General features: G+C 41.7%; 2 protein-coding genes across 2 annotated transcripts in view; both read right to left on the minus strand.

Moving 5' to 3' along the window:
• LOC141793869 (uncharacterized) overlaps positions 1 to 23,078 on the minus strand; it is a 355,863-nt gene that overhangs the window by 167,981 nt on the left and 164,804 nt on the right. The gene's annotated exons all lie outside the window — the stretch shown is intronic.
• gfra3 (GDNF family receptor alpha 3) overlaps positions 1 to 23,078 on the minus strand; it is a 96,238-nt gene that overhangs the window by 2,535 nt on the left and 70,625 nt on the right. The window contains exons 7-8 of the mRNA XM_074674354.1: positions 20,267 to 20,403; positions 1 to 1,523 (exon numbers count right to left, since the gene is read on the minus strand). The exon at positions 1 to 1,523 is cut by the window's left edge and continues 2,535 nt beyond it. Of these exons, the coding sequence (XP_074530455.1) occupies positions 1,308 to 1,523; positions 20,267 to 20,403 (353 nt within the window). The 3' untranslated portion in view covers positions 1 to 1,307. The remainder of the gene's footprint in view (positions 1,524 to 20,266; positions 20,404 to 23,078) is intronic.

Below are 23,078 nucleotides of genomic sequence, written 5' to 3' on the forward strand. Positions count from 1 at the left end.
GCTGGTAAATGCATGGCAAATTCTTCATGTCTCACAAGAGCTACATATCAGGTAGCAGCAGCCACACTGCCCCCGTGGTTTCCAGTGGTATTGCTTGGTTTGGCCCGTATCTGTAAGCTTCATGGAAACATGCAGCAATATGGACAAAATGAATGCAGTGCATGGACAGAAGGCTTGGTCCAGATCTGTATCTAACAGTAAGCATAAATGGGTCTTAAGGCTCACAGTTTGCTCTGTCTGTGCGTGGCAGAGAACCACAGAAGTCCTTATACCCACAACACTTCACCAATTTCAATCAAACTCACAAGTCATCATCTCTGGTTTTGAATACTGGTATGAAAATGTTAATGTAATTTCAAAATTCCAGCTGAAAGATTTATATTAACACATGACAACACTTGTGCTCCAACTGATAGCAAATCTATTACATTTTCTGTCTGATCTCATCAAACTCAGACATGGTAGTTGCAAAAAAATAATTTGCACTCACCAGTTCTTATTCTGTTGAGGTCTGGTTTGTGACACCAATCTGTTGAGGAAATTTCAGGAAGCTTGACCACTTAAAGAAGAAACTCAGGAGACTGAGATGGATATACAACAGTTTATAGGGTCGACTAAGGAGAAGTGATTCCTAAGTGACTGAGAGTGAACAGCAAAGTGAGAATGTGAACTATATGTCTTCTGTTTCATACACAAAGCTTCTGTCTCAGGCTCAACAATCAGAGTTAAACAGAGGGAGGCTGAGCTTATAGGAACATCCTGTACCACTAACCACCACCACACAACACGATTACCTGCCGACAGACTTCATCCTGCTAATGTTAGGGAGCACAACTACGCGCTGTGAGCCTCAGTCCATCTGCCTCATGCAAGTTGGTCGATCGCTGAATGAGAACACCCAGACCTGGGTCTGGTCTCCTGTGCTCCCAGGACAGTTACACATCGCTGCACAGCTGCAGTCAGACCACGTGAAGCAAAGTACCAAAGATGGAAAGGAAGGAAGCAAGGACAGAAGTGAGGAACAGAGGGGACTCTAGCAACTACATGTGAAGTCCTTTCTTCACTACTTCCTGTTGTTTCAGAGTCAACAGCCCAGGGTGTCTGGCAGGTCCATATAAGTGATAGTGTGCATGTTTAAATATATATAGATGTGTGTGTGTGTGTGTGTGTGTGTGTGTGTGTGTGTGTGTGTGTGTGTGTGTGTGTGTGTGTGTGTTTGTGTGTGTGTGTGTGTGTGTGTGTGTGTGTGTGTGTGTGTGTGTGTGTGTGTGTGTGTGAGTTTGTGTGTCTTCTCTACAGCCTCTCTTCTACCCCCAGCTGAAGGAGAGGCTCAGCAGCAGCAGAAGAAGCAGAGCAGGAGCAGGACGGCCTGACAGGAGCGGTGCTGCAGCCCTGTTTTCGGTGGATCCGAGGCTGGAGACGGTGGCTTTCTCTGAGTACAGCGAGATGACATCAAACTGATCGCCCTCAACACCGTCTTCCTCTGTCTGAGTCAGCTCCACCTCTTCCTCACTCTCCACCACCTGACAGGAATGAGACAGGGAATGAGAATTACGAACTCAAAATGAAAGACTGATGCACACCTTCCAAATGTGGCTCAGAAAAGAACAGCCAATCAACAAGTTTCACTGAGGAAAGGAATGTCTTGCAGATGCCCTGGAGTCTGGAGCGCCCAACATCAGAATATAAAAGAAGCTGCTTCTGCCTTGGAAAGGAGGTTTTTCTCTTAGAGTCTTTAGAAGTGTTTTAGGGAAGCTTGGGAGGAAGCTTTTTGGGCCTTGGGAGGGGGGGGGGGGTAGTCAAGGCCTAGGGGGTCGGAGTTAGGTGATTCACAGCACACCTAGGGACCTCACTTTGTTCAAGATGCCTTGTTTTTAATAAAGTTTATTGGATTCAGGCTGACTGAACTCCTTGGCTGATTGGAAATTCAGTTATGAAGTGTTTAGGCAGAGGAATTAAGGGCCCATCCCGACAAGGCCTGCAGGAGGCCCAAAGCACCACAAAAAGTTACTACAGTGCCTCATGGCCTGAAGTTCCTGGTTCACATCCTCAGCCTGCAGTATGCATGTGCCCCTGCTACACATCTGTCTGCTCTCTGTTCTTCCCCCTCAAAGACATGCCACAGGTAAGTCTTTGTGCCGGACTGGTTGTTTTTCTCCTTATGTTGGCCCTGCCCAGAGCAAGTGCCAGGCCAGTGACAGTGTGGATAGACCATGGCCCTGTGTGACCGCAAACAGATACGGAGTATAAGAAATGGATGGATGGATGTATGGATGGATGGATGAAAGAATGGATGGATGGATGAAAGAATGGATGGATGGATGAAAGAATGGATGGACCCACATCCAGCCTGAAGAGTGTCAGCAGGATGGAGCACTGTCAGTTTCCATGTGTATCTGTCAGACTTTTTTTTTTTTAGCTGTAGAGTCATTGCTCATTTTTTTCTGAGTAGTGTCACTTTTCTTAAAAAAAGGAAAATAAACTAATAAATAATTTATACATTTTACATTAATATCTAAGACATGGCTTCCACGCTTGTTCGAAGCTAGTTGTTACTCAAAAAATGAAAGCTGTCATTCTCTGTCTAAGTGACCTTAAGCTCAACATCAGGCCCAGGTAGCTCTAACTGGAACATGTTAGGGTGCTTTGATCCAAAGTGGTATATTCTTAAAGTTTAAGGCTTTGGTGAAGTCTCAGAGCCTTTGGTTAGTGATCTGATGACATTAGGGCAACCAAGGATCTTAATTTAGAGGCTTGGTAAACTTTGGGGGGCACAGTGCAGTGGATCATTGCTGATAGAAGTAAAGACACGTGAAGAACAGTCATATTACAGCTTTTGTGGTGTAAAGAGTAAATGTGTCTTGTCAGGAAAATTGGCCCATTTCAGTGTACAGCTGGTTTTCCTCCAGATACTGTCCATGATTTGACTGAGGGCATCACTCCTTTTGAAACAGCTCTGTCTGACAGTTAAGTTCCAGGGAGTGTTTGAATTTAGCCACTTTACAAACAAGGCAGTAGAAGATTTCTCAAATGAATGGACGGGTACAACCCGCTGCTCTGCTGAGATATATGTCCAGGAGAACAATCAGTGGAGCTGGACACGAAAATTGAGCTTTGCTAAGATTTTTCCACCACTGCATGGACGGTTAGTGCTCACCAATAAACCAGCACGAGTTCTTGCTGACCCGAAGGAAATTATGGAGACACTCAGACCTAACACACTCTTTCCCTCTCTATTATTCTTTGTCCTTTTCCTCAGGGAACCATGGCAGACAGTGCTCCAGTTTGATTGCTGATTAAAAGTGTCAGAGAGGACCCACTTGATGGGATTCCCAGGTCAACAGACAATGTTCTCACAATGGTGCCGCTCTTTCTCTCTGAACTACAGCGACACATCCTTCGTTGGAGCGTGAGCTGCCTGAACTTTTCTGACTTGCAGCGTCTCTCTGTGTCTCTGCCATCTCACATTTCTCCTCATATCCATGCTGAGCTCTTGTCCAAAGAGCGCACCACTCACAGTAGTTTAGGAGCAGGATTTTGATTGACAAGCTCCACCAGATCCCGCCTCCCTCCGCTGAAAAATATAATTTACTTCTATAGACGCAGTAAACAGTAATCCAATGTCAATGGCAATGGCAGGGAACACGGACATTTTAATTAATATTGTCCGGATGAAAAAAAAAAGGATTTACAAATCTTCTCTTTTTCATGTATTCATTCCACTAGTCGCGCACTATAATTTTGTAATGCCCTAGAATTAAAATTCTTCATGTGGGGACCTTAAGCAGATATAAGATTAAAATGTGATTAATTAGATTAATTAATTACAAATCCCGTAAATAATTAGATTATTTTTTAATCTGTCCACAAAAAACATCTTCCAACCAAAATAAACAAGATTTTGTTGTTTAAACTTGTGTATGAGAATATTCAATGATTTAGTCCTCTACAAAATCAGTTTGAATTGAAAAGTGTTGCTTCTGATGTTAAATATTGATGTGATTAAGATGCGATTAATTATGATTTATTAATTACAAATGGCATAATTAATTTGATTAATTTTTTTAATCAAGTCCCACCACTAGTATATATGTAAATGTATATAGAATGCTTGACTTGTTATTTTTCAACCATTAATTTTTTTGAAAATGAAATAAGGGGAAAAAAAGGAAATGTTTTCTAAAACTATAATTGAATTATAACTGTATAAATTTTACTATTAAGTTAGAAAAAAAAAAAAAAAAAAAAAAAAAACTCAGATCTCACCTGATCTTCATTTGCACACACTGTTCTCTGCAACTCTGCTTATGGTGTGCTTATACAGACAAGGCGCTTAGAGGAAGAATAATCCAATGTATAAAAAAAAGTCATGCTTATAACCAGGAGATAACAAAAACAACCTGGAATACCTGTTGATGCATTTATGAGATTAAATTTTAATGTGAAATGAAATGTTCCAACTCATTACCACTTTTTCTTTCCAGGTTTGAGTATCACGTCACCTGAAAGTAATATGACACTGAGCCAGGACCATAATATACATGTTAATGTCTACCTAATGTAAAAAAAAATGGTGAATACATTTATGATGTGGGTGGCCTTAATTTGACAGCAGAGGGCTCCCATCCTAATGATGGATTGCGTCATTCCAAATCTGATAAAAATCCTCAAACAGTGCCACCTTACCTTATGCTGTGATTGTGCCTTTTGGTACCCTTCTTTTGGGGTGCCAGACTTACTCATCCAATCACAGGTGGAGCTAGAAACACTGCAGTCTGTTGAGCAGTGGAACGAATTGTCACTTCCTGCGTGACAGCAGTAATGAAGAAAAACCGATAACCCTGCCATGTTTTCATCTCCAGTCCACTTCCTGAAGAGAACTAACTTTCCATTTGTAAAATGGAAGAAAAACAAAAGCAAAAACAAAAAAACTTTTATAGTATGATGCTTGGTCACTTCTTGTGTGGTCACCTCAGATGTGTGGTTGATATGAGGTTAGTCCTGATGCTGGGTCACTTCTTGTGTGGTTGCTTCTGATATATGGTAACTCCTGATATGTGGTTGTTCTGATGTGTGATCCTCCTGACATGTGGCCCCTCGTGACAAGTAGTAAGGTTAGTGGTAACTCCTGACATGTAGTCACTCATGATAGGGGTCCTCCTGATGTGTAGTCTCTCACAGTGTTGGTTATAACAGAGTTAGAGTATAACGGCGATAGTAACGCCGTCAAATAAAACGGAGTTGCTGTGGACCGCAGCCTGCCGTCGCAGCAGTGGCCGTGTGCATGCACGCCTCCCTGTCGTGCGTGTAAAGACACAGATAGGCGCGCAGCGAGGGATTAGAAGTCACTTTGTCTGATTTTATCATTAAAAAGCTGTCTTGACAGTTCATGTGAACTTTTCAAGTAAAAAAAAGAAGAAATGACGAGTCAGCTATTTGATTCATCAAAACTCAACATTCTTCATCAGCCCAGCTGCTAAATGATTTATTAGTCCTGAAGTCACCTGCATCACTTTTTCCCCATACTGTGAAAACAGTCTTCAAAGGATCAAGCTTCAAATTCAATCTACTTGTGCAGCAGTTCTCAACCTGTGGGTGGAGGCCCATGAATGGGACTCAGAGCTGTTTTCAGTGGACGGTGTATATCCATTAGAATACTATATCAGAGTATACACACTATAATAAACCAGACTACACTCATGCATTAGGTATACCCACCATCAATGTTTTACCATACACACATAAATCATTAATCCGTTCTATTAATTAAAAATGAAATCCATACTGGCTGAACAGAAAAGTGCACAAACTTATTTATTGCAACAAATATACTGAATCATTCTCAAATAAACATAATTCAGAGAGTCTGTTCAAAGTTAAAAAGATAATATTTAAATATCAGCTGTATGTCCTGTTTTCCTGTTCCTTTTCGACTTTAATGTAAAGCCATATAACCAGCTCAAGAGAAGTATATTTAAGTCAGGAACTAGTTAACTTTGTTTTGATTTTTGATAAAAAGTGTTTTTATACTGCTGCTCCTGCTGCTAACCCAACCCAAGCCCAAATGCAGCCAGCGTGGGAGACCAAGCCACTCTGTTAAACATGAAAAATAACGTCACAGTTACTTTGCTGAGTAACTAATTACTCTCACAATGAGGTAAATGAGTTACTAATCCAATTACTTTTTGAGAGAAGAAATTTGTAACTGTAACGAATTACTTTTTTAAAGTAAAATGACGAACACTGGTCACTCGTGATTAGTAGTCATCTGGATGAGTGCAAACACCTAACGTGTAGTCACTCCTGATGTTTGGTCACTCTTGATAAGTGGTCAATCAAAATGAGTGGTCACTTCAGATGTGTGGTTGATGTGAGGTCAGTCCTGAAGCTTGTTCACTTTTTGTATGGTCTCTTCTGGTGAGTGGTTAGTAGTGATGAGTAGTCATCTGAATGGGTTGTAACTCCTGACATTTGGCCACTTCTAATGCGTGGTCCTCCTGATATGTGTTCTCTCCTGATGTGTAGTCTTTGTGATAAGTGGTTACTCCTGATGAGTCATGACTTTTGATGAGTGGTCAAGCCTGATGGTTGGTGTGTGGTTTACTCCTGCTGTGTGGTTTACGTTTGGTCAGTCCTGATTGTCGATGTGTGGACACCACTGATATTTGGTTGATTCGTCGTCACTCCTGTTATGTGGTCACTCCTGTTATGTGGTCACTCCTGATATGTGGTCATTCCTAATATATGGTCATTCCTGGTGATTGATGTGTGGTTTACTCCTGCTGTGTGGTTTCAGTTTAGTCACTCCTTGGTTGATTTGTGGTCACTTCTGTTATGTGGTCACTTCTGATATATGGTCATTCCTGATGACTGATGTGTGGTTTACTCCTGCTGTGTAGACTACGTTTGGTCAGTCCTGATAGTTGATGTGTGGACACTACTGATGTTTGGTTGATGTGTGGTCACTTCTGTCATGTGGTCACTCCTGATAAGTGGTAACTCCTTATGGTTGGTGTGTAGTTTACTCCTAATGTGTGGTCTGTCTGCTGTTCATTATTTTAAGCTGAAATGTTCTTGCTTAGGACTGAGACTTACACTGTGAGTTTGCCTTGAGATTATGAGGGGCTTGGAATTTAAAACTTTAAAGCTGTTGATGAAAATGACAGAGTGTGGCTTTTATTGGAACTGAGTGCTGAAGACAGCCAGCTGTTTCTTCTCTCTGAGATCCAGAAACATCTGGAGGAGCCCTGGGCCGCTGCTGCTGCAGTGGAGTTTGCAGACTGTTCTTCCGATAATATCATGCAGCCCCATCTTTCCAGTGAAATACTGCCTCTGATAGCAGCCCTGTCTGGGTGTTCACATCTTTATTTTTGACTCTTCATCATCCTGTCTGACAGTCAAAGAGGTTTTAAACAGCCTTCAGGGTACAGAGGCACATCACTGTTAGAGTTTCTTTCATTTCTTCTAAAGTGAAGTGCCAATCATTATGTTCATTACTGTGAAAGAGATTCAGATGGTTTGTGTGTTCAGACAATGCACAGCTCCCACCTTAGTGTAAACTTTCCCCCAGCCTGCAGATATTCTGAGTCCTCAGGTGTTATTTTAAAGTCTCATGACCTTTTCTCTGATCTGTTATCTTCCGAACACATCAGAGGAAAGAAACAATGCGAAGAAGTCTGAATAAATCTCTCTAAACTCCGGAATCATAGACAGTCTTCCATGCTCATTGTTGTCTATAGCTCATCTTCCACTTGTAATAATAATAATGATAATAATAATAATAATAATAAAAGCTGCAAGCAGCGTTGAATGGGCCCTTCGCCTGGTGCTCGCCAATCGGAGCATGTCCTAGCAACCACGCTTGCCAATTGGAGCATGCCCTCGCCCCCGCACGTGCAGCAAAATGTGGCTCAGCCAAACGCCATAGGTCTAGGCATGATAGTTAAGCCCAAAACATTGCATGCCTGCCTCATAATTGCTGGACAGGCTGCAGTTTTGCGCCCCCGGGTGGCGCTATGGAGCATTTATGTTAGGGCAACCAGTGATAGAAATGCACTAAGGCTCTCTCTCTCTCTCTCTCTCTCTCTCTATATATATATATATATATATATATATATATATATATATATATATATATATACATATACATATATATATATATATATATATATATATATATATATATATATATATATATATATATATATATATATATATATATATATATATATATATAAAGAAACGCTTCGACTATTATAATAGACCTGTGGATAAATGAAGGATATCGAAAAGAAGAAAAGGCTAATTTTCAAAAAGCAGTGGAGCAGACTGGATGGGAAAACATATCGTGTGGGAACAACACAGAGTTATATAGCAAGATGTTTACAATCAAACTACATAGTCTGGTTCAGGAGTTTACAAGAAAGGTCAAAGGAAAGAGATAATGGTTCAGTACTGAAATTTGTAACCTTATGGAGGAAAGAGACTTCATCATTTATGACCTGGACAGTGACAGGCTTGTTTATTTCATTACCTAATAGCGTAACCAAGGTGATCAGTTAGGCTAAAGCAAACTCCTTCATATCAATAATCAATGAAGCAAAGAGTATTACAAAGTAGGCAAAGTAGGCGATTGCAATGTAAAATTCAATAATATATATATATTCTTTAATGTATCTTTTTAATTTTAATTTAATTTAATTTAATTTATTTATTTTCTTCTTCTTCTTCTTCTTCTTCTTCTTCTTATTATTATTATTATTATAATTATTATTATTATTATTATTATTATTATTATTATTATTATTATTATTATTATTAATTAATTAATTTATGTATTTATGTATTTTATTTCATTTTTATTTTTATTTTATTTTATTTTATTTTATTTTTTTTTGGGGGGGGGGGATCTTCTGCATTCAGTTAACACAAGCAAAAAATCATTCTTGAATACGACCAACATGACAGAAGATTCCTTTCCTGTTGGCCAGGTGTACATGTTATGTTGAAACAAGATGAATTGATACATGAATTAATATGCATAATGTATCTTTATTTAATTATTTCAGTCTTGGTAGAACACTGACTGTTTGATTTAACTTCAAGTGTTGTAGAAATGTAATATAATTATCTTCAATTACCTTGAAAAAAATCAGAAAGAAACAAAGTACTGCAGAACAACAGGCCTGGTATGAACAATAATATGAAAAATATATGTGAAGCTCCGCTTGAATGAATCTCAGTCTAAATAAAGTTCAGAAATGTGATAAAGACCAAATCTCTGACAAAATATCAAATATATAAAAATCTCACTGATCTCTCATCAGGAACAAAACACTAACTAAAGCTCTTAAATATAAATAACAACAAAGTTTTGGCTCAATTACTGAATTCTGTAAACATGTGGATTTCACTTCTTCAATGCACTTTAAAACTTGTTTTTTTATTGCAGCCTTTGTGATTTGAAAATTGCGTTCTATTACATTGCAATGTCGGTTAAAATTCAATTAATTGTTCTTCCCCATCACAAAGCTGATCTGGGAGCAAATTAAGAATGTAATGGGGATTAACTGCAGACCTAGGAGCTAGTTACGGGTGAATCTGTACGGTAAAATAATGCTCATCTGGCTGTAGCGAGCCTTCTTTCAGCATTTAACCTAGCTCTAAACTTAAAACTAAAACAAAAATTGATTCTAATAAAATTTCCACAGTGAAGGATAGTTATGGTATGGCCACTAAAATACTTATATTTGTGAAGAAACATCTTGTCTTTCCCATCACACAATCCATCAACCAGTCAATACTACAGGGGGTATTCCCAACGTCCTGGAAAACTGCAATTGTAACTCCCTTATTTAAGTCAGATGACCCTCTGAACTACCATCACCCCATGCAGTTTGGCTTCAGGGCCCATCACTCTGCACAACCAGCTGTGTCTTTTAAGAGATTGTCAGAGCTGTGGTCAACAAGGGAGGTGTTGTTGGTGCCGTGTTCTTAGACCATAGCAAAGCTTTCGACACGGTCAACCATCAGGTCCTAATAGCCAAGCTGTTCTCCTTCAACCTCTTCTCATTGGCACTCAAATGGTTTGAGTCATATCTAACTGGTAGAATTCAACCTGTTTCAGCCCTTTAGTATGCACTGGGGTACCACAAAGATCAATACTTTGCCCACTTTAGTTTATATATTAATAATTTGCCGTTGGTTTGCCCTGACATAAAAACACAAACATGTGGATAACACCATAGTGTATGTGCTGCCCAACTCACCAAAGCCATGCATTGAATAACCAATTGGCTAAACAACTCATGCCTCCAACTCAATGTAAATAAATCTGTAGGATTGTTCTTCACTGAAAGAAAATGTTTCATTGTTTCAAATACAAGAACTTCTGGGTATTGATAATGATTTTAATATTGTTTAAAGCACACAATAAGAAAGTGCGCCATAGGATCCCACTTAGCCTGGTTAATTTTAAATTTCTCAGAAATGCGTCAACTTTGTGCCAACACATCATTGTCTGGAGTAACTGTTCAAAAAGTCAAAAAGGCCCTTCAATAAAAGCCACATGATGTTTCCAATCAAAGACATTTTTAAATCTTTCAAAGGTCAAATGAACCGTGTCAGAGCCCCCTCTCTGATATTTCATAGTGTGAACAAAGTTTTTAAGAGCTAAAGGATGGAGAGATAAGGAGGAATGGATGGATAAGGAGAAATGAAGGAATGGAGGGTTGGGGAGGGATGAGGAGGGATGGGGAGGGATGAAGGGGTGAGAAGAAATGAAGGGAAGGAGGGATAAGGAGAATGGAGGAATGGGGGGATGAGGAGGGATGGGGAGGGATGGGGAGGGATGGAGGGGTGAGGAGGAATGGAGGGATGGAGGGACAAGGAGAATGGAGGAATGGAGGGATGGGGAGAGATGGGGGGATGAGGAGGGATGGGGAGGGATAAGGAGGGATGGGGAGGGATGAGGAGCAATGGAGGAATTGAGGGATAAGGAGGAATGGAGGGATGAGGGGGGATTGGGAGGGATGAGAAGGAATGGGGGATTGAGGGATGTGGAGGGATGGAGAAAAAGACAGGCACAGATGCAGAGGGAGAGACAAGAGAAGTGGGAAATTAAAAGAGAAGAAAAGTAAGGATGGAGGAAGTGAGGGGAGGAGAGAGGGTGGGAAGAGGGGGATCTGGGAAAGGTAAAGAAAAAGGGGAAACATATGGGCATGAATAAATTCATACCAATGAAGCCTGACTGAGGCTCTTCTTCCAAACAACACCTCATCTAATCCTTGCACTGGGAGAGAGACACAGAGACAGACAGAGAGAGACAGAGACACACAGACAGACACACACACACACACACACACACACACACACACACACACACACATAAGCTGGAATCCCCCCTTGTCTGGCAGTCCAGATTATCTCTGGCAGTGAGGTATGCTGGGAGCCACGGCAGACTGTGGCCCAACCTGAGTAACAGAAGCCAGGACCAGGATTGGATTGAAGCAATTTCACTGGCCAGCACTGGACAAGGACAGCCAGGAGCCGACCATATGTGTGTGTCTGCTTCTCATTGAGCCGGCACACTGAAACGTAAGGTACCAGGAGGGAATGCTGCTGGGCCACAATCCTCTAGACGTTGTTAGGCCTTGCCGAACGTCCCAGAGAATACAGAATTGTCCTGTATATCATTCTTAAACATTGTGTCCCATTTTGAACCAAAACCAGACGCAATTTGTCTCGTATTTCTAGTTTGCCTTGAACGCAACACCACTCTGCCTGAATTCAACATGCGTTCGCATCCGCCCACAAGAAACAGCAGTTGGTCGGTTGATTTTAAGCATGGAATATTTGCTCATCATTAATTGGGTGAGAAAAAGTCTTAGGAAATCAGGAGTAAACATGTCTGTGGCTGTGGCTGCATCTGGTTCTCCGCCCCATGACCCACTCAAAACCAAATGATGCAAGAACACAGAAGTGAGTGGGAAAGCTCAAATGAATGGCTTGATAGTGCAGGTGAAATAAGTTCAAAGGACCGGTAAAATCTGTCGACAATTGCTTTCTGTGGTATGTGGTGACCTGTCGGACATGTGACAGCATAGAGCTGGAGATCAATATTACTGCAACATAAGGACAAAAAAATACCAAATGACATATTCACAGTTCTTCACACCAGAAGCATCTACAGATACAGGAATCTTATTCATAACTAATAAAATGACAGAAATCGGAAAATATTAGTTAGAAAATCAATAGAATTACATTTTAAAAAGGCATAAATTATTTTTAAGCTATCACTCACTGTGTTTTACTGTATAACTATATATATAACTCTATATATATATTTATATATATATATATATATATATATATATATATATATATATATATATATATATATATATATATATATATCTATATATATATATATATATATATATTTATATGTATATATATATGTATATATAAAGTTATACACACTTATTCACTCAATAACTAAGTCAGCCACTCAATTCCTTACTCACTGACTTACTCACAAAGCCCTGTGTTTGTGATGTGTGACTGAGCACATACAAACACATACACACACCACAGTTCTGCACAGGTCCAATTTTCAAGATCCGCCCCGCCCCAACCCAGGGGCGTACAAACCCGCACCTGAACCGCAAACCCACGCATCAGCTCGATTAGTACTGCAACCTGATCCGACCGGTTGAAACACGACCCGCAGCCCGAACCTTAACCTTATTTAAAGTAATCATTTTGGGTCATATTGTCAGAAAATTTGAACAGTATATCGCTGTAGTTCAGATGCCAGTGAGTAAACAATGCACCTGAATGAAGCAACTCTTCCAATAAAAGCCTGACTTCAGCTCCATCATCAACCCTCTGTGATCTTCTCACATACAACTGTAAAATCACTCGTTTTTTACGTTTGATGCTTTTAAACTTTTAATCTCTTAAAAGGACCTTTATGTGTGTAATAGTAGACTTACTTTCTGTCCAGACTTAAGCGACGCTCAGCAGGTACGAGCCGTGATCATGTCACAACCATGGATGTATTATAAGAACTGGATAGCGTGGCTGTATAGTCACAGCCTTACAACCAGCTTAAATCTTACGTTTTTATTTTTTTGTATTTATTATTATTATATATTAATTTTGATGTGTCAAACTAAAACCCTCAACCTGACCCGCATGTTATTTTTTCCACCCAGATCCGAACCCGGGGAAATAAAAGTTTTTGAAAACCATCAGTGAATCAGCTTTTTTTGTGGGTCCCTGTCAGGTACCGACGGGTACCCAACCCAGTGCAGGACTCTGACACACAAACACACACACACACACACACACACACACACACACACACACACACACACACACACACACACACACACGCACACATGCACGCACACACGCACGCACGCATGCACGCACACACACACACACACACACACACACACACATACACACACACACACACACACACACACACACACACACACACACACACACACACTGAAGCCACTTTATTAGGTACACATGTTCACCTGTTTGTTCATGCACATCTAATCAGCCAATCACAGGGGAGCTGCATATATAGGCGTGTTGTTCTGGAGAAGAGATGCTGGAGCTCAAACTGAGCTTTATATGTCTGTCTGTCTCTGATGAGAGGCTCAGCCTTTCCCAGAGGAGGACGCTCAGAGCTTTGACAGTCCACACCTCTGAACCTTGTGTTTCTCTTTGTGAGCCTGAAATGATTTTCTGACTGCAGACAGCTCACAGGATAGGCCTCCACACACCTCACTCGACTGACTGTGTTTTACATGGACTGGAGCTGCTGAAGACCTGGATGTTTCAGTGATACTCATCAAAACCGCTCTTTACAAAAGTCCTCTGACATTTCTGTTTCATTCAGTGATCTATGGCTCTGATATTGTCACCCTATTAAAATAATGGCCTTTGTCATTTTTTCAAGCTTTTGGGAAAACACAAACAACTTTACCAAATACTTAGCAAATGATATTTATTTATCATTTCAATCAAAAAGGCCTTCACAGTGGATGACTGTTGACATGCATACAACATTGTGTGTTAATCATACATCATCAAAGAATAAAGGGACTTAGGCCAATTTTTCCAATATTCTATTGTGATTTAGGCAACTTTAAACCTGGCTTAAACTACCCTTTCATTCCATAGCGCAAATTCAAAACTGAAATTAGCATGAGCTAAATTAAACAAATGTTAGGTCAATCAAATTGGTCAGGAGGCAGTCCCTGTCCTCACTTCTCTAGGTCTTCTTTGCTGTTTTATTGAACTTAAACAGTTTCCAACATCCAGTTTTCACAACTTTTTGAAACCTGGCCATTAACTGTCCTTTAATCCCATAAAGCAAACTCAAAACGTAAATAACTTCAACCTACATTGAACAAATGTCAGTTCAATCATACGCTGAGTGGGCATATTTATACTTCTACCAAAAAGCAAAAATATTCATTTAATTTTAAAAACTGCACTTCATGTAGCATTGCTGTTAATCTCTTCACTGGCTTCCAGTCGCAGCTCCAATTACACGAAAAGCTCTTCTTCTGGCTTACAAAGCATCGGCAAGAACAGCTCAGCTCCTGCCTACCTGGGGTCCCTCATCCAGGTCTACACTCCTGGCCCACGACGCTCTGCTTCTGAAAGACGTCTGGTGCTCCCAGACCAGTGCAGCTCTAAATCTCTAGCCAGACTCTTCCCAAATGGTGGAATGAATTACCTAACTCTATACGATCTGCAGAGTCCCTTTCTACTTTAAGAGATGTCTGAAGACTCATCTGTTCAAGGAACACTTAGGCCCTTGATCTGAGCCTTCTCTTCTTTGTCCCCAGGGGTAGAATGAGTCAGAAGGTCTAAGACCCAGCTTTTGGTGATTTTTCAGCACTAATAACCAAATGTTGTTGAAGATTGAAGTATATTGTTGCAGCAACTAATTGTGGTTACTTGGCTAGATTATTCCACATAAAAAATGTAACTAAAAAAAGAAATAAGAAATTTATAAAAATCTTCTTGCACTTTGTAACAGCACCTGCAGCCAAATAACTTGTAGCACTTTGTTGCACTGACAATGTTTTCCCTTCTGTCTACTAAATTCTTGCTTGTTTTGTGCGTCGCTTTGGACAAAAGTGTCTGCTAAATGAAACTGTAGAACTGAAAAAAAACCATTGAGGGGTATTTCTGTTTGGTTACAGAAATAAGTGGGCTAGCCAGGAAGAGGTATCTAGCTAGAAGTAGGGCTACAACGATTAGTCGTCATAATCGACTTGTCGACTATAAAAAAAAATCATCAACATAATTTGTAATAGTCGACGCGTTGTTTTATTGTTTGTAATGTTGTTGTCATATGGTAAAATTAAATATCAGGGGGTAATGTTCATCTGTAATTTCAGTTCACTGCATGAGGCTCCACGTTAACAGATACTTTTATGGGAAAAGATCACTAAGTTCATATGTGAGGAATATTGATGAGGAAAAATCTCCACGCCCCAATGGCTCTGCGTGCCAACTGGTTACCGTGCAGAGTTCACAACAGCTGCAGCTATTTGCTCTCCCAACCAGTGTGTTAAAAACAGACTTATGGACGATCTTAATACCAGATATCACAGACAGGAACTGCTATAGATAGGACAAGAGGTAACACAGAGCGTTACTGCTGATTTTATTTACTCGCACAACATCCCACCGGACATTGCAAAAACTCCCGGGTTTTCGTGGATAACCATGCCGACGGAGAGGCGGCGTGGGCGGCGTCCAGGGAGAATGCAGAAGCAGGGCTGCAGGGCTGGAGTGCTTACACAGCTACGGAAGCAACCTCACAAACCACCATAGAATGCACGATCCCTCGCCAACAAAATGGATGAACTGAGGCTCTAGGTTGTACTTAACAACATTGTTAAAGACAGCTGCATTATTCTGATTAAGGGATCCTGGCTGAATGCATCCATACCAGACTTGCCTATCGAGCTAGTGGGCTACTTAGCCTATCAACAAGACAGAACAAAGGATTGTAGGAATAGTAGAGGATGTGGTGTGTGTTTGCACATAAACAACAACTGGTGTGCTGACGCGGTGACTGTTGACAGCCAGTGCTCCGTGAACCTGGAATATGTGACTGTTAAATGCAGAAGGAGGATCACAACTTGGTCTGATGATGCCTCTGAGCAGCTACAGGACTGCTTTGAAAGGACTAACTGGGACATTTTTGAACATCCAGATCTGGAGGTGTTCACGGATAGTGTTCTGTGCTACATCAAAAACTGCACAGACAACGTCACAGTGGATAAGACCATCCGGGTGTACCCAAGCAGGAAGCCCTGGATGACACAGAAGGTCCAGCAGCTGCTTAAAGACAGAAACACCACCTTCAGGGCTGGTGACAGCACTCTGTACAGTGCAGCCAGAGCCAACCTGAAGAGGGGCATCAGAGAGGCCAAGAGAGACTATAGGAGTAGGATTGAGGATCACCTGGAGAGTAACAACAGCAGACAGGTGTTGCGGGGGGTCCAGCACCTCATAAACTACAGGACCAACACTGGAGCTGCTGAGGGAGGAGCCTCACTGGCAGAGGAGCTGAACAGCTTCTTTTCCCACTTTGAGACAGGATCTCAGGAGGCAGCTACACCACACCCTGTGGTCCAGAGCAGCTCCAGCCTCACACTAGAGGAGCACGACGTGAGGTGCACGCTGAGGGCGGTCAACCCATGGAAGGCAGCTGGACCCGACGATGTCCCTTGATGAGTGCTGAAGGACTGTGACCAGCTGACCAGCTGGCTGGAGTGTTTGCTAGAATCTTCAACCAGTCCCTGTCCCAATTCATTGTTCCACCGTGCCTGAAGTCCTCCACCATCGTCCTTCTGCCCAAGAAGCAACACATCTCCAGCCTCAATGACTACCGGCCAGTAGCTCTAACTCCAGTGGTGATGAAGTGCTTTGAGAAACTGCTATGGCGTCACATTACCTCACTCCTCCCCGAGAGTCCCGACCCCCACCAGTTCACCTACAGGTCAAACAGATCAACAGGGGATGCTGTAGCCACAGCACTCCACATGTCACTGTCCCACCTGGAGCAGCAGGGGACCTACACGCGGATGCTCTTTGTGGACTACAGCTCCGCGTTTAACACCATCCTTCCTCTCAAACTGGTGGGTAAACTGGAAGACCTTGGACTTCCACACTCTATCTGCATGTGGATCTACAGATTCCTGTTGGACCGCAGGCAGAGGGTGAGGGTGGGAGACCACACATTGGGGTTCGTCAGCCTCACCATCGGCTCCCCCCAGGGCTGCGTGCTGAGCCATCTGCTCTACACCCTCTACGCATCAGACTGCACCTCTGCACATCCCAATAACACCATCATCAAGTTTGCCGATGACACCATAGTAATGGGGTCATCTCTGGGGGGGATGAGTCTGCATACAGGGCTGAGGTGGAGCTGCTGACTGGGTGGTACAGTGATAACAACCTGCTCCTCAACACAGGTAAGACCAAGGAGCTGATCATCGACTTTCGGAAGACTAAAACAGACATTCCACCCCTACACATCAATGGGGAATGTGTAGAGAGGGTAGAGGACTTCCATTTTCTGGGAGTCCACTTAGGGAAGGACCTGACCTGGACAGTGAAAACCTCTGAGCTACTGAAGAAGGCCCAGCAGAGACTGCACTTCCTGAGGGTGCTCAGGAAGAACAACATCCCCCAGAGACTGCTTGTGTCTTTCTACAGGTGCACCATCGAGAGCATCCTGGTGTAGTGTGTGTGTGTGTGGTCCACCAGCTGCACAGTGGCTCAGAGGACGTCACTACAAAGGATTATCAGCACAGCTAAAAACCTCACAGACTGCCCTCTCCTCACACTGGAAGAACTGCACCATTCCCGCTGCCTCTGAAAGGCGGGAAAAATAACCCAGGACCCCTTTCACCCCAGACACCACATGTTTAATCTCTTACCGTCAGGCAGGTGGTATAGGTCAATCACTACAAGGACAGACCGGTTCAGAGACGGTTTCTACCCAACAGCAGTAAGGGTCCTGAACAAAGGCCAAAATCACTACCTCATTGGTCGTTACATAGTTACGATATAACAATTACCTCATGTCATTAATGCACCTGAACATGGCAGCTTTTTTGCACTTCAAACTGTTCTGCACTGACTGAAAGGCTTTCGCAATTTTGTTGCACTTGTGCAATGACAAATAAAGTTATATTCTAACGGAGGATCAGCATCTCGAGTTTGGACAGCCTGACAGCTCCTGGAGTTTAGCATCTGACAGCGTGATTTAGAGAGTCTCCTTCACTCTCTGTTACAGACAGTTTTTCAGGATCTGAGTCACAAACTACTGTCAGAACTCCCCAAACTTTTCAAAAGAGAGGGCATTTATCTGATTGAGCTCTCACTCTCAAGCTCACACTGCACTGCTAACACTCAGGGGGGAGGAGGAGGGGCAGAGTGCACATGAGCAAAGTAGAAGTAGCCCATGCAGAGAAACGAAACTTAACGCTTTGTTATGAAGAGCTGAGAGAGAGTCCAGCGGGGTCATACAGAGAGCACAGCGAGCCCCATTGAGCAAATAATCATTAGAAAATAAGCCCAACATCACTAATAAATTGTCTTGCCAACACTGCAAACAACTTATTTTTCTTGTTACATGCTTCATTTATTTTGATTTTTTTTTTTTTTTTTTTTTTGTAAAGTTCTTATATTTTTATGTCATCATGAATGAAATAAAGACAAACAAACAAACATGACACAGGGCTGACCAATCAGAGGTGAGAACCTAACTCTGAGTAAATGCAGTGAAAATGCAACACACAGGTTGAACTTTAAAGGTCTGCACATTTTAAAGGTCAAATTAGGTTAAAACACAATATAATCATGATTAGTCTACAAATCGAAAAAATAACCAATAGAGTAGTTGACATTAAAAATAAACGTTAATTGCAGCCCTGGCAAGAAGTAACTAAGTTTCTGAATTTAGTATATGTGCATACAAATATATGCAGCTTAATCCAAATTTAGTTTTCAGTTTTCAATGTTTTATCCAGATTTAGTGACACCTGGTGTATATACACCTGGAAAAGGGAGAGCAAACAAGCCACAACAGGTACAAATTAACTTCAGACCATAGACTGTATAAAACATGGACGTAGTCTCGCTGACGTCACCCGTCTGTTTCCGAAACCGAAAATGAAGCACATTGGCTATAGCGGCCATATTGGTAGTGGCAAGGGCTCTGCCTACAGCCATAGGGCACCGGCCGTCACGTGACCCTCAGCTGTGCCTCTTATTGGGGGAGCTTGCGATCTTAATATCCCCTGAACAGCCACGTTAGAAAAAAATTCACCCCCTGTACAGTGGGAGCCGGTAATAGGTTACTTTCTGCTCTGAAAATGGCTTTTTTTGGCTTGGTGTGTATGTGACTTCCAGTGCTTTTGGAGCCAGCCTCAAGCGAACACTCCAGAAACAGCAGATTTTAGCACTTCCGCATTGTCTCATATTCTTAGACCAGAGGTTGCCGCTTGGTTCAGTCAGCACTTGAGCCCAAAGCGGACTATGATTGAGAGAGACGTTGCAAGGATTAAACTTTTGTTTTTGGGTGGTGGAGCTCTTCATACACCACCATGAGAATGAAGCTCATCACCTGTAAATCCAGCCAGTCAGTGTTTATCTCACACGCTGCCTGTATCAGCCGGGCCAGCTGACGCTCAGTAGAGGACTTCTAAAGTCCTGTTTGCTCTCTGAAATCCGAAGACTTTAAAATGAGTCTGACGCAGACAGACACAGCAGGAAGCCTCTCTGAGCAAACTGCTCTACAGAGCCCCTGACAGCAGGACTTTGAAGGCTCTAACATGAAACCATTTCAAGGTGGGACTCTCACACACCTGTCGGGCCTGGTCTGATACTCAGAATCTGATTGTTTCATCAGAGGATCCTCACATGTCCCTTCTTAAAAAAACAATCCTCCCTCCACCTCCACCTGCCTCCATACCTGCTCCCCGCGCTAGTGCTGACACAGCCAGAGGAAAACGTGAAGCTTTAAAACCAACGAGGACACAGGAGAGATGATACAGGGAGAGGAAGGCTGAGCGTTGGAGATAAAACAAACAGAATAATAAAGAACAGCATGTGTGACAGTGACGAGATGAGCTCCGAGCAAAGATAATAGAAAAGACCCGGGGATCAAAGTCTACAGGGGAATTGAAAGCTGCTGCAGTGTACTCACCATGTTGTTGTGCTCAGGCAGGTGGTTGTTGCTCAGTAGCTCGTCCTCCTGAATCAGCGGGGAGGGTCTGGGAGCTGGAGGGGGGGTGATGTCTGCAGGCAGGGAGCCGGGGCTTCCCATCCAACTGATAGAGTTACCTGCATGGTGACACAGCCGCATCACTGCCTGTGTGTGTGTGTGTGCGTGTGTGTGTGTGTGTGTGTGTGTGTGTGTGTGTGTGCGTGTGCGTGTGTGTGTGTGTGTGTGTGTGTGTGGACCTACATATCTAGGTGGCAGCTTTATTGTTACGACTGTGGGCAGGTTGATAAATCACCAGACTTTATGGGGAGTGCATTGATGCATCGATCCTGGCTTTAGTGTTTGGACAAACAGGCTGAGTGTGAATCGACCCGCCATTGACAGCTGGGCTGACTGAGTGACAGCAGCAGGGCTCTACCCTCAGGCTCCCACTTGCAGCCTGCACAGATCTACAGCTGCAGATCCAGACTGGAGGTCTGGAGGACCAAAGGAAGAATGTGGATGTGGTTTTGATGCAGTTTTATTGAGGTTTGCATGTAGCTTTAATGAGGTTTGGATGTGGTCAAGATTTGGTTTTGTTGAGGTTTGGATGTGGTTTTGTTGAGGTTTGGATGTGGTTAAGTTGAGGTTTTGGAGGTGGTCTTGATGTAGTTTTGTTGAGAATAGGATGAGGTGTGGGTGTGGTTTTAATGTGGTTTTGTAGAGGTTTAGATGTGGTTTTATTGAGGTCTATATGTGGTTTCAATGAGTGTTGGATGTAGTCAAGATTTGGTTTCACTGAGGATTGAATTTTGTTTTGTTGCTGTTTTGATTTGATTTAGATGTAGTTTTGTTAAGGTTTGGATGTAGTCAAGATTTGGTTTTATTGAGGTTTAGATGAGGTTGTGTTGAGGTTTTGTTGCATATTGTTGAGGATTGGATGTGATTTAGATGTGGTTTTGTTGTGGTTTTGTTGTGGTCTTGATGTGTTTTGTTGAGGTTTAGAAAAGGTCTTGATGTGGTATTTAAGCGGTTTTGTTGAGGGTGGATGTTGTTTCTTGAGGTGCGAATGTGGTTTTGTTGAAATTGAATGTGGTATCAATGAGGTCTGGGTGTGGTTCTTATGTGGTTTTGTTTAGGTTTGGATGTGGTTAAAATGTGATTTGATGATTTGATTGTGGTTTTGATATGGTTTTGTTGAAGTTTGGATGAGGTTTTAATGGGGTTTGAATGTGGTAATATCAAGGTTTAAGAGGGGTTTTTTTGTTGAGGTTTGAATGTGGTTGTGATGAGGTTTGGATGTCATCAAGATTTGGTTTGGATGTTTTTTTGTAAAGGTTTGGATGTGGTAATTTTTTTTTCGGTCTTGATGTGGTTTTCTTGAAGTCCAGATGAGGTTCAGATGTGGTTTAACTGTGGTTCTGTTGAGGTATTGTTGAGGTTTGGATTTGTTTTTGTTTTTTTAAGTTTGGCTTTGGTTTAGCTGTGGTTTCATTGAGATTGGATGTGGTTTTGTTGAGGTTTCAATAATATTTTGATGTAGTTTTACTGTGGTTCTGTTGTGGTTTTGATCTGATTTAGGGTGGTTTTATTGAGGTTTGGTGGTGGTTTTACTGTGGTTTTGTTGAAGATTGGATGTGGTTTTGTTGACATTTGAATGTGGTTTTGTTGAGATCTATATGTGGTCAAGGTTTGGTTTGAATCAAGGTTTTGATTTGCTTTTGTTGAGGTTTTGATGTGGTGTTGTTGTTTAAATCTGGTTAAGTGGTTTTGTTGAGGTTCAGATGACTTTTGGAAGAGGTTCCAATGTTTTATTGAAGTTTTGGATGTGGCCAAGATTTGGTTTTATTGAGGTTTAGATGTTTTGTTTAGGTTGCATTAAGGGGCCAAATGTGGTTTTGTTGAGGTTTAGATTTGATTTTGTTTTGGTCTTGATGTGGTTAGTGTTAGGTCCAGATGGGGTTCTGATCTGAAATTAGTATTGTTCTGTTGAGGTTTTGTTGAGTTTTAGATGTTTTTTTTTTTTTTTTTTGAGGTCTGGCTCCGGTTTAGCTGTGGTTTCATTAAGGTTTGAATGTGGTTTTGGTGAGGTATAGCTGTCGTTTTGATGTGGTTTTGTTGAGGGTTTGATAAGTTTTTGCTGTGATTAAACTGTGGTTTTGTTGGGGTTTTGACCTGATTAAGCTCAGTTTTATGAAGGTATAGCTGTGGTTTTGTTGAGGTATAGCTGTGGTTTTGTTGAGGGTTTGATAAGGTTTGCTGTGGTTTAACTGTGGTTTTGTTGGGGTTTTGATCTAATTAAGCTCGGTTTTATTGAAGTTTGGATGGGGTTTTGTCGAGGGTCAGATAAGGACCGGACTAGAATTGGGTGAGGTTTGGCTGCGGTGTAAATGATGTTTGGATGTGGTTTTAATTTGATTCTGTTGAGGTTTTGTTGAGGTTTGTACGTGGTTTTGTTGAGGTTTTGCTGTGGTTAATATGTATTTTTTTTAGGCTGGATGCTGTTGTGTTGGGGTTTGTACGTGGTTTTGTTGAGTTTTGTTGTGGTCTTGATATGGTTTTGTTGAGGTTCCAATGACGTTTGGATGAAGTTTGAATCTGTTTTTTTTTTTAGGTATAGATGTAGTTTTGTTGAGATTTCGATCTGGTCCTACTGGGTTTTACTGAGGTTTACACATGGAAAGATTTGTTTTATTTAGGTACTGTTGAGGTTTGGAAGTGGTTTAGACTTGGTTTTGATTTGGTTTTGATGTGTTCTTTTTTAAGGTTGAGATGAGAATTGCTGATGTGAATTGCTGAGGTCTGTGCTTTTGAT

The sequence above is a fragment of the Halichoeres trimaculatus genome, unplaced genomic scaffold (genome assembly GCF_033239565.1).
Source record: "Halichoeres trimaculatus isolate MK-OKI-2021-1 unplaced genomic scaffold, fHalTri1.1 fHalTri1_scaffold_7, whole genome shotgun sequence".
Lineage (NCBI taxonomy): Eukaryota > Metazoa > Chordata > Actinopteri > Labriformes > Labridae > Halichoeres > Halichoeres trimaculatus.